Here is a 12357-nt window from a genome sequence, read left to right as displayed (position 1 = left end):
AAATAAGTCTCCCTTGCAAATAGCCCACTACCCCCTCTGCTAGCACTTTCCAGTTTTGCCTCCAGAGGCAGCTATGGTTACTGATTTCTTGTGTATCTATATAGAGACATGTTAAATTTAGAAAAGTAAATGTTTCTATATATCTTTTTTTCTTATACAAGTGGTATCATACTGTATATACTATTGTGCATTTATCTTTTTTTGCTTGAAAATGTATCATAGAGATCCTTCCATAATCGGTACATACAAATTTATTTTGTTTCAGGCATTTAAAAAACTTCTTGTGTTGAAATATAACATAAAAATGCACAAAAAAATGTGTACAGCTCAATGAATAATAAAATCAAATATGTAGCAATCAACCAGATGACCTCTGTACCTCTAGTCTACTGCTCTACTTTTCTTTCTCTCCAAATGAAGTTAGTAGCCTGACTTCTAACATGTATTTAGGTATAGTTTTTATGCTTTATATAAATATTTGTTAGATTCATTCATGATGATAACGCTGTAGTTCAATAATTTTTATTGCTGTATGATATTCTGTTAACACACCACAGTTCATTCCACCTTTGATGAGTATCTGAGATCTTTCCAGTTTGGGGCTTTTATGAGTACCACCACTTATATGTGTATTCTTGTACATATCTCCTGACGCATATATGTGCAATTTCTTTTGGGTCTATACTTAGAGGTAGAATTGCTGGATTATAGGATATGCATGGGTTCAGCACCAGCAGCTATTACTGAACACTTTCCCAAGCGATTGTACTAGTTTATATTCTCACCAGCAATGTATGAGAGTTCCTGTTGTTTCATGTTCTCACTAATTCAAGCATGGTGTTGCCAGTCTTTTTAAATTTGGCCATTTTACTGTTGTGTGTTGGTATCTCCTTATAGTTTTGGTTTGTGTTTCCCTAATGACTAATGAAGTTAAGCAGAGGTCTGTTGGCCATTTGGACATCCTCTTTTGTGGATGGCCTGTTTAGATCTTTTGCACATTATTTTCTTTTTATTGATTTGAAATTCTTTTCATTTCCTGGATATGAGTCTTTATAGTGATGTTTTATAAATATTTCTCTAATTTGGTGGCTTGCCTTTTTAGTCTCTAAAAAGATATTTTGATGAACAGAAGTGCTTAATTTTAATATAGCTCATTGTATCACTGTTTTCCTTTATGTATAGCGCTTTTTTTTAAGTTTTATTTATTTTTTTAATTTTTATTTTTATTTATGATAGTCACACAGAGAGAGAGAGAGAGAGAGAGGCAGAGACATAGGCAGAGGGAGAAGCAGGCTCCATGCACCGGGAGCCCGACGTGGGATTCGATCCCGGGTCTCCAGGATCGCACCCTGGGCCAAAGGCAGGCGCCAAACCGCTGTGCCACCCAGGGATCCCTGCATATCAGTTTTTATCCTGCAACTTTGCTGAACTCCTTTATTAGCTCTAATAGGTTTTTTAAAAAAATATTTATTTATTATGTATGATAGACATAGAGAGAGAGAGAGGCAGAGACACAGGAGGAGGGAGAAGCAGGCTCCATGCCAGGAGCCGGATGCGGGACTCGATCCCGGGACTGCAGGATTGTGCCCTGGGCCAAAGGCAGGCGCCAAACCCCTGAGCCACCCAGGGATCGCCTCTAATAGGTTTTTTTTAATGTGGGTTCCATAATATATTCTATATACAAGATCATAGGATGGCAAATACAGTTTTATTTCTTTTCCATCTGGATGCCTTTGTTTCTTTTTCTTACCTAATTGCTCTGGTCTGAATCACTAGTACAGTGTTAAATAGAAGTGATGAGGATCAGCATCCTTGTCTTTTTTTCTGATCTTAGTGGGAAAGCATTCAGGCTTTCACTGTTCATCATGATGATAGCTGTGGATTTTTGGTAAATACCCTTTATCAGATTGATTACATTGATTAATTTTCATATGTTGAACCAACCTTGTATTCCTGCAATATACCTAGCTTGGCATAGTGTATAATCCTTTTTATATGTTGATTTGGTTTGGTAGTGTTTTGCTGGGGATTTTTGTATCTATATCCATCAGAGATATTGGTCTATAGTTTTATTGTGTTATCTTTGTCTAGTTTGAATATCAGGGTAATAGAATGAGTTAGGAAGTGTTTTATGGAAGAGTCTGTGAAGAATTTTTAGTTTCTCTTTAAATGTTTTGTAGAATTTACCAGTGAAAGGTCTAGACTTGGGCTTTTCTTTGTGGGTAGTTTTCTTTCCCTTTTTCTTGTTAAATCACTGATTCAGCTCTTAGGTCAGTTTCAGTTGTTTTTGTCTTTCTAGAAGTTTGTCCATTTCATCTAGGTTATGTAATTTGTTGGCATATAATTGTTCCTAGTACTTCTTTATGAACGTTTTTATTCTCATATGGTTGGTAGTAATGTCCCTTCTTCTTGAATTATTTCAGTCAGTATTGAGTTGGTCATTATAACTAAAGTTTTAATTTTATTGATTTTTTTTCAAAGAACCAACTTTTGGTTTTGTTGATTTTTCTTGATAATTTGTTTTCCATATCATTTATTTTTGCAATAGTATTTTTTCCCTTTGTTTCCTTATGCTTGTTTGGAGTTTGATTTATTCTTTTTTAGTTTCTCATGGTGGAGGTACAGATTATCTGAAATCTTTTTCTTTCCTTCTTTCTTTCTTTTCCTTTTTTTTTTTTTTAAGAGATTTTATTTATTTGTTCATGAGAGACACAGAGAGGCAGAGACGGGAGAAGCAGGCTCCCTGCAGGGAGCCCAATGCAAACTTGATCCCCAGACCCCAGGATCACATCCTGAGCCGAAGGCAGATGGTCAACTGCTGAGCCACCCAAGCATCCCTCTTTTTCATTTTTAATGTAAATGTCTATACCTGTAAAATTGTAAACACTGCTTTTACTGAGTCCCATGAAACCATGTTTTTTTCTTTTTTTTCCTTTCGAGGAAAGATGGTTTCCCATTGTTTTTGGACTTGCCTTGATTTGAACTAGCTTGAATGATAGGAAATTGCTGATATTCAGTCACTCTTTTACCTACAGAAATGATAATGCCCTTGATTCACTCACACAAATTACTCTCACAAACATTTCATTACCTCTCTATTACTTCTGTATTTTATTTTTACAATCTGAGAAAACAGGCTCAGGAAGGATGATGGTATTTGTCCCAAATCATAGGACTGATGTGCATCAGGATAGACTAAGATATTATTGAAGACTTGCATGTCTTGTAATAACAGTCATAAGGTGCTTTTGATGTGATTGAGAGTGTATATGAAAATAATTCACATCTGGCCCCTGGTTAATGATAAGTCCTAAGAGTGTTAGTGGAACTGCCATAATTGATTAATGAACCTGTTATTAGACTAGAAGGTTATTGCTCATTCCTTCAAACATTTACTGAGTCTCTGTTCTCTGCCTGGCATTCTTTGAGAGAGAGAAGGTGGGCATGATAAATACAGCCTGGTACCTACTCTGAAGGAGCTTGTGGTCTATAGGAGAAGGGGGATAAATCAATCAGTAGTTATGATACAAAAGAAAAATGTTAGACAAGGCTCCAGAGGAGGGCACTTATTCACTTAGAAAGGAGAGAAGAGAGGGGTTCCTAGGTTGCTCAGTCAGCTGAGGATTCAGCTCAGGCCCTGATCTCGGGGCTCTCAGGTCATGATCTCAGGATCATGGGATTGAACTCCATGTTGGGCTTCTCTCTCAGCATGGAGTCTGCTTGAGACTTTTTCCCCTTCCCTCCCCTTCTGCTCCTAGTGTGCATACGTGTATGCATGCACTCTCTCTCTCAAATAAAATCTTTAAAAAAAAGAGAAAAAGGGTGGGGGGAGAGGAGAAGACCCAACAAGGAAAATTTCTGGTTATGTAGCTTACACTTTGAAGAAGGAGCTTTCCAGGTAAAGACAGGGAGAGGACATTTTAGGCAAGGGAGAACACATGCAGAGAGACATAGAGAATAGGTGCATTTGGAGCCTGGAGTGTGCATGGGAAAGAGATGAAACGAGAGGAGAGTTGGTGATAGAATATAAAGGCTGCTGTGTCACCAGGCAAGGAGTTGGGCTTTTAGCTTATAGGCTGTTGAGCTTTTGAAAGTTTCTAGAAAGAGACCTTTGAATTTTTTGTCCTGGGTGTGTTTAGGAGGCAGCTGCTTTCCTTTGCCATGCATGCTAGTAGTTCTTTTGTCGCCGGTAAAATGTTCCTTTTTCTTTTTTTCTTTTGACTCACAGTTCACGGAGACATTTTTGGCAGAGAGGGACAAACAATCCAAATGGAGTGGAATTCCTCAGCTGCTTCTGAAGCTGTATGCAGCAAGCCACCTCCACAGTGACTTCATTGAGTGCCAAAACATCCTCAAGGTAATTCTTAGGGGCCTTGGAAGGGCTGCATTCAAAGCCTCCGGGTGACACAGATATCTTATTTTTTTTCCTTTAGTCTACTTTGTAAAATAGTCTGTTTTTAATGTGTAAGCTGTAGAAAATTTGGGAAGTTCAGGAAAAGTACAAAGAAGAAAACAAAAGTCCACTATAATCCCGCCACTCAGAGATAATCACCATTAAGTTCTCTGTATATATCCTTCTGGACTTTATTACACTTATTTTGTGGCAGTGCTTGCTTAATTTGGGAGGCCAACACTAGGTGCTGGGATTGGGATGACATTCTTTTTTGAGCAGGATTTAAAAAACCCCATATTGCTAAAGGTTTAAGGAAGTGGCCTTGTGGTTGTTGATCGATTATGAACAGGATAAGAAGATAAAGGAACTGGGATTGATAGTTGGGAGAGAAATGGAAGAGTGCAGAGAGACATGCCAAGGCACTTGGTCTCAAAATTTGAGTGTGGGAAAATTGAACACCAATAAAAAAATAAATTTATTATTAAAAAAAAATTTGAGTGTGTATCACCTGGAAGGCTTGATAAAACAGAGTGCTGGGCCCCATGCACCCACCTGGGGTATCTGGTTCAGTAGGTCTAGAGTTACTGTATCCAGACTTTAGCTTTGGGGGGGTGAGTCCAAATTTGAATTAGATCACCAGTTCTAGCTACAGTTAAAACCCATACAAATTATAGTTGATTATAATGAAACTTCATAGAATGTTCATCAGAGGTAAAGTTTTGATTATTATACCATGTAAGTCATTCTAAAATATAGTAGGCAGCAAATAAGCTTTACCTTTAAGAAGAGATGTTTTGTCTGTACAACTTTTCTGTAAATTGAAAATCATTTCCTTTTTTTTGAAAATCATTTACAAATAAAAGTTTAATTAAAAAAAGATGTTTTGAAAAAAAAAGATGTTTTGTATTCTTATAAGTCTGAATGGGATAGAAATAATTGTAGTCTTTTACATTTCTTTGAAAACACTTTGCAAGGAATTATAAATTATTACACTTGATTCCTGCAAAATTTCTGAAATATGGGGTAGAAGAGAAATGAACATTTGTGAGTGCTTGCAGTGTGGTCACTATTTCTTTATTCATCCAGCACTTACTTATTTGAAGTCTGTGGACTAGGCATATTTAATTCTTGATATTTAAGTCTCTATGACATGCATGATATATTTGTTTTAGTCCAGAATACTTTTGATTGCAAGTGACAGTAACCCACTCAGACTAGCAAAAACGATCCTTTATTGTTCACATAACTGGAAAGCGTAGGTGTGAATTCAGGGGCTCAACAGGATTAAGCTGTTCATTTCTTATTTTGACATCATGTGTGGCCTCATGTTCCTCCACATGATTATAGTTCTAGGGTGACGTTTCTACAACTTGGGTCAGCCACCAAACGTGAGGGGGATGAGAGACTATTGACTAGGCCTGATCACCTGCTCCTGGGGCTAGCACTGAGGTGCTTGGTGGCAGCCCTCACACAACTCTGTGGAAAGTGGGGAGAGGCCTCTTCTCCCAAGGAAATGGGACTTTTACTTGGAGAAAAAGAGATAGTGGGCAGGCAAATTCAGAAGTCTTCTACAGTTCCCTTTTTCAGTTGAAAGAACAGTCTCAGCAATAACTCACTCAAAGCCTGTGGCTGTTACATGATGAGCCCAGATTTGTCTTACTCCTAAGACCAGCTTCCACTGTACCATGTTGCTAGCAGAAATTACATCCCAGTTTTTTTTTTTTTTAAGATTATTTATTTATTTGAGATAACACGTGTACAAGCAGGGGGGAAGGCAGAGGGAAAGGGAAAAGCAGACTCCTTGCCAAGCAGGAAGTGCAACGCAGGGCTCGATCCCAGGACCCTGAGATCATGACCTGAGCTGAAGACTGACACTTAACTGACTGGGCCACCCAGATGCCCTACATCCTAGTTTTATAGTTGAGAAAAATGAGACCCAGAGGAAGTGGTTCAATCTTTAGTAAGTAGTTCAGTCACTAATTACGTGAGCCTGGGCAACTTTGTGATTTTACTTGTCACCTATAAAATAGGTAAAACTATACTCACGTCATTGAATTACTTTAAGGATTAGATGGGCTAATGTATAAAAGCCCAGTGCCCAACATATAACAGGTTGTCTGCAAGAGTTCTGCTTTTTTTTTTTTTTTTAATTTTATTTATTTATTCATGAGAGACACACAGAGAGAGAAAGAGGCAGAGACACAGGCAGAAGGAGAAGCAGGCTCCACTCAGGGAGCCCGATGTGGGACTCGATCCCAGGTCCGTCCCCAGGATCACGCCCTAGGCTGAAGGCGGCACTAAACCGCTGAGCTACCTGGGCTGCCCTAGTTCTGCTTTTCTTGATGTGTGGTACCTAGACCAGCAGTATCAGGATCACTTGGGAGTTGTTATAAATGCCCCACTCCAGACCTATTAAATCAGAAATGCTGCAAGGGGTACTTAGCAGTTTGGGTTTTAACAAGTCCCTCAAGTGATTCTGATGTTCACCATTGTGTGAGATCCACTGCTCTAGCCTATTGTGTTCCATCTTCCCTCAAGGTCCCTGAAGAGAGAGCATGATGAGTAGCGTCCTGGATTCTTCCCACACTCTAGCTCCTATTTCACTCCATATAATTATTTTTTTCTTCAAACTCTGGAGCTTTTTTCTTTTTTTTTCTTTTTTCTTTTTTCTCTTTTCTCTTTCTCTTTCTGATTATTTATTTATGAGAGACACAGACTGAGAGAGAGAGGGAGAGACACAGGCAGAGGCAGAAGCAAGCTCCTTGCAGGGAGCCTGATGCGGGACCGGATCCTGGATCCCAGGATCACGACCTGAGCCGAAGGCAGGGGCCCAACCGCTGAACCACCCAGGCGTCCCTGGAGCCAGATATCTTAGATTTAAATCCTAACTCTGTCACTTACCAGCTGTGTGACCTTGACAGCTTTTTATCTCAGTTTGCTTATCTGTAAAATTAGGATGATAAATTACTGTTATCTCATAGGTTTGTGAGGATTAAAAGAGATCATACATGAAGTACTTAGAACCATACCTGGTACATAGTAAGTATTAAATTATTGTTACTATTAAAATTAAAATTTTGACCATCATACTAGCTTTTTTGTAAGATTATTTTTTTCTACAGTGGTTCATTGGGGGCTATCTTTGGGCTCGTGGGCATTCAGGTTGTGACTAAAATGCAAACCAACGTTTTGGTGTGTGGTTCCTCTTGAATACTAAAACTGAAAGTCTCTTTGTATACTTTTTTTGAACTAGGAAATTTCTCCTCTTCTCTCCATGGAGGCTATGGCATTTGTTACTGAAGAGAGGAAACTTACCCAAGAAACCACTTATCCAAATACTTATATTTTTGACCTGTTTGGAGGTGTTGATGTAAGTAGTTCATTATTACTACTGTTTAATGGCTTGAGTATTTAACTCTTGAAATTAGAGAAAGGAGACATTGCAGAATTTATAGCAAACACTTCAGAATTTTAATCTTTAGATGCTCAGGGACACTCACTTGTGTTGAAGCACCATAGCTTTTACATTAGAAGAATGATTTATTTGAGTTGATAATATATCCACCTTTTTTCTTTTTTTAAGGCTCAAAGTAAAAAGTGTGTCTCCTACTTCTCCCACCCCTTCTTCAGAGGCAGCTACGATTTCAAGTTTTTCTGTGTCCCTCCAGAGATGTTCTGTTTTAGCGTGCGTGCATGCGTGTGTGTGTATGTGTGTGTATGTGTAAATAACCCCCACTGTCCTCACCTTACATTTTTCTACCCACATAAAGGTGTCGTTCCCTATATACAGATATACTACTCTGTACCTTGCTCTTTCTGTGTAGTTCTCTAGCTTGGGGATAGATTCAGTATTTATAAATCTGCCTCATTATTTTAAATAGCTGTATAGTATTCTCTGGCATAATTATACTGTAGTCTATTTACCCAGGCCCCAATTGATGGGCATTTAGAGTTTTCTCACACCTTTCCTTTTACAACGAGGTTGCAGTAAATGTTTTTGTGCATGGGACTATATACCTATGGGATCAAAATATATGTGTGCTTTATTGTTTATAAACTCGTTGATTATATACCTGGGAAGTTTTATCGGCTTATATCTCCAGTAACAAAGTGTAATAGTGTCTGTTAGTCCACATCATCACCAACACCATGTATATATGTGTGTTTTTATGGACTGTATTATCTAAGTCTTGCTTACCAGAAGAGTACACCAGTAATTATCACCAAATAAGTTCATCTTTGTCACTAGCACTCAAATCATGAAATGGAACATTACCAGCCCCCAGCAGCTTCCTTTACCAAATAGTACATTTTAAGTAAATTTTAAATATTAATTAAGTAGATATGAGAAAAAGTGTATTTCTAGAGTTTCTTTTTTTTTTTTTTTTTTTTTTATTTCTAGAGTTTCTTAAGCTTTATTGAGATATGGTTCACATACTGTACAATCCACCCAGTTAAAGTTTACAATCCAGTGGTTTTTGGTGTATTCATAGATACACACAAGCATTACCACAATCAATTTTAGGATATTTTTATCACCCCAGGAAAAACTGTATGTTTTACCTATCACTCCCCTACACACCTCTATCATAGGCAGCTTTTATTCTACTTCCATCTCTATAGATATCTCTATTCTGGACATTTCATCTGAATGGAATCATGTAATATGTGGTCTTCTGTTACTGACTCCTTTTACTTAGCTTACTGTTTTCAAGTTCATCTATGTTGTAGCATGTATCAGTGTTTTGTTCCTTTTATGGCTGAAGAATATTCCATTGCATGGATATACCACATTTTGTATATCTGTTTATCAGGTGATGGACTTTTGGACTTTTGTGCTTCTGTCCTTTAGCTGTTAAGAATAATGTTGCTCTTGGAATGCCTGCGTGGTTCAGTGGTTGAGCATCTGCCTTCAGCTCAGGACATGATTCTAGGATCCTGGGATTGAGTCCTGCATCAGGCTCCTGGCAGGGAGCCTGCTTCTCCCTCTGCCTATGTCTCTGTCTTTCTGTGTCTCTCATGAATAAATAAAATAAAATCTTAAAAAAAAATGCTTTTCTTAACATTTACACCCCACTTCTGTGTGGACACATGTTTTTATTAATTTGGGGTGTATACCTGGAAGTGGGTTTGCGGGGGCACATGGTAACTCTTAAGTTTAATCTTTTTGAAGACCTTTTAGACTGTTTTCCAAAACAGCTGCACCATTTTACATGCCCACTTATGGTGTATGAGGGTTCTGACTTTTCCATATCCTTGTCAACATCTGTTATTATCTGTTTTTTATTATAGTCATCCTGATGGGTGTGAAGTGGTATCTCACTGTTCTTTTTTTTTTTTTTTTTTTAAGATTATTTATTCATGAGAGACACACAGAGAGGCAGAGATATAGACAGAGGGAGAAGCATGCTCCCTGCGGGGAGCCTGAGGCAGGGCTCCATTCCAGGACCCCGGGATTACACCCTGAGCCGAAGGCAGGCGCTCAGCCACTGAGTCACTCAGGCGTCCCTCTCACTGTTCTTTTGATACAGATTGTCTTGATGGTTAATGCTGTTGAGCATCTTTTTATGTGCTTATAAGTCATCTGTATGTCTTCCTTGGAAAATATCTATCTCCTTTTCCCATTTTCCTTTAAAAAGATTTGTTTATTGTAGAGAGTGCTGTACCATGTACCACGTGGTGGTTGGGGAGGGGTAGAGGGAGAGACTTAATGCAGACCCCTGCTGAGCGCGGGGCCTGACACACAGCTTGATTTCACAACCCTGAGATCATGCATGACCTGAGCCAAAATCAAGAGTTAGCCATTAAACTCACTTAACTGAATGAGCCACTCAGGCGCCTCTCCTTTTCCCATTTTTTAGTTGGATTGTCTTATTCATTCTGAGAGTACTTTATATAGTCTCTTCATAGTTTTTAAAATTTGCATTCTTCTATGAGTGGGATTGAATATCTTTTCATGTGTTTATAACTTGTTCTTTTTATGCCAGTTATCTCTTAGTAGCTTTTATATCCTTTTCTGTTTGATTATTGGGTCTTTCTTTTACTGATTTTCTTAGTTGTTTGGGCTGCCATAACAGACTGTCATAGACTGGGTAACTTATAAGCAATAAAAATCTATTTCTTATAGTTCTGGAGGCTGGGAATCCATGATCATGACACTGGCAGATTTGGTGTCTAGTGAAGGCCTTCTTCCAGGTTGCAGATTGCCAGCCTCTCCCTGTGTCCTCAGTGTAGTAGGAGGGGCTAGGAATCTCTCAGGAGCCTCTTTTAGAAGGACATAATCCTATTTATATGGGCACTGCCCTCCTAACCTAATCAGCTTCCAAAGACCCCCCACCTCCTAACGATACCACATTTGGCATTAGAATTTAACATGAATTTTGGGAGGACACAAACACTTAGATGGTAGCACTTTGTAATTACTCATTCTTAAAGGTCCTTTGTTATATGTGTTGTATTTTTCTCCCCAGATTTGAGAAATGAAATTAACCTATGGTTATGAATTTAACTTATGGTACTTCTAAATGTAGAGGGATTTACTTTTTAAGTTATCAGATTGCTTGGTCTTTCCTTTTATGGCTTCAAAGCTTTTCTTGCTTTTCCCTCTGTTGGATTATAAACTGTGTCTGTATTTCTTTGTAATATATTTAAAGTTTTTATCACATACATTTAAATTTTTGCACCATGTAATGAATGAGGGCCTGGGATCCTACATTTTCCCCCCAGATATCTGTCCTTACTCCTTGGGTGTTAATGGTCATTTTGTATCCTGATCTGGGTGGTGACTGTACAGGAATGATCACTTTGTAAAACCCGGAGTTGTACGCTTATTGTTTATACTCTGCGGTGGGTGTCATGTTTTATTGCAATTTAAAAACCATTTCCTGGGCAGACCCGGTGGCGCAGCAGTTTAGCTCCGCCTGCAGCCCAGGGCGTGATCCTTGAGACCCTGGATCGAGTCCCATGTCGGGCTCTTTGCGTGGAGCCTGCTTCACCCTCTGCCTGTGTCTCTGCCTCTCTCTCTCTGTGTGTCTCTATGAATAAATAAATAAAATATAAAAATAAATAAATAAATAGATAAATAAATAAATAAATAAAAACCATTTCCTTAAGATGCCATTTGTTGTGAAAGTAAAGATTGTTACACATTTGCACCCAGAGCATCAGCCTTAGCCTTTATTCCCCAATTGTTGCTCAGCATTGCCTCTCCTCAACAGCTCTAGTGGTCCTGTAGTGCATACTTAATGGCCAGCTTGAGGGACCCTTCACCTCTGAATGGCTCATCAGGGAAGTTATTTAATAGAAACCAGTATATTTATGGGAGGAAAAAAGAATAATGTGGGTCTCAGGCCTGATGTCTGTAGGCAGTGAAAATGTGACTTTCTGTTGCAGATGACTGTCATGGACAACTTTGCATCAAAGCTTCTGATTTTGTGAAGTTTTGGTCTGCTTTGGAGAAGATTAGCTTCTCTAGGAACTTCAGTCTGTTCATAACTAGGAGCTTTTGCTTCGGTCTTTTTGCCCTTCACTTACCTTAATTTGGGTGCATTTGTTCTTGTTGAACTCCCTTGTCATCTTGCTCCTGAAAGTATTTTTGAGACAGGGCTCTTTATTTCTTACTCCATCAGTCACTAGCAAGGCCCCAAAGTAACCTTCTCTTCAGTATGCTGCCCAAAGCTCAGCTGAATTGGAATAATTGGGCGTGCTGCTGGTTAGGCCACTCCTTTGTCAACCCTGACCTGACAATGAAAAGTGTATCTGAGAGTTTATAAAGTCAGATGCGTTATAGGGTCAAGTAGGTAACTTAATGGAGCGAGGGAGGCCCAAGTAAGATGATCAGATCAAATGCCTGCGGGGACTGTGGAGAAGTGGAGAGTGTGGCTCTGTTTATGGAGAAATGACTCTTTCATGACTATGGATTGCTGTTGCCCTGGGGGACGTGGGAAATCTAGATTCTTGAGTAA

General features: G+C 38.8%; 1 protein-coding gene across 2 annotated transcripts in view; it reads left to right on the top strand.

Annotated features, from left to right (window-relative positions):
• LOC112673852 (transient receptor potential cation channel subfamily C member 4 associated protein) overlaps positions 1-12357 on the top strand; it is a 69246-nt gene that overhangs the window by 9046 nt on the left and 47843 nt on the right. For both annotated transcript variants that reach the window (XM_025469815.3, XM_025469816.3), the window contains exons 2-3: positions 4229-4357; positions 7647-7763. In XM_025469815.3, the coding sequence (XP_025325600.1) occupies positions 4229-4357; positions 7647-7763 (246 nt within the window). The remainder of the gene's footprint in view (positions 1-4228; positions 4358-7646; positions 7764-12357) is intronic.

The sequence above is a fragment of the Canis lupus genome, chromosome 24 (genome assembly GCF_003254725.2).
Source record: "Canis lupus dingo isolate Sandy chromosome 24, ASM325472v2, whole genome shotgun sequence".
NCBI lineage: Eukaryota > Metazoa > Chordata > Mammalia > Carnivora > Canidae > Canis > Canis lupus.
This window is presented reverse-complemented; position numbering and strand designations above follow the sequence as displayed.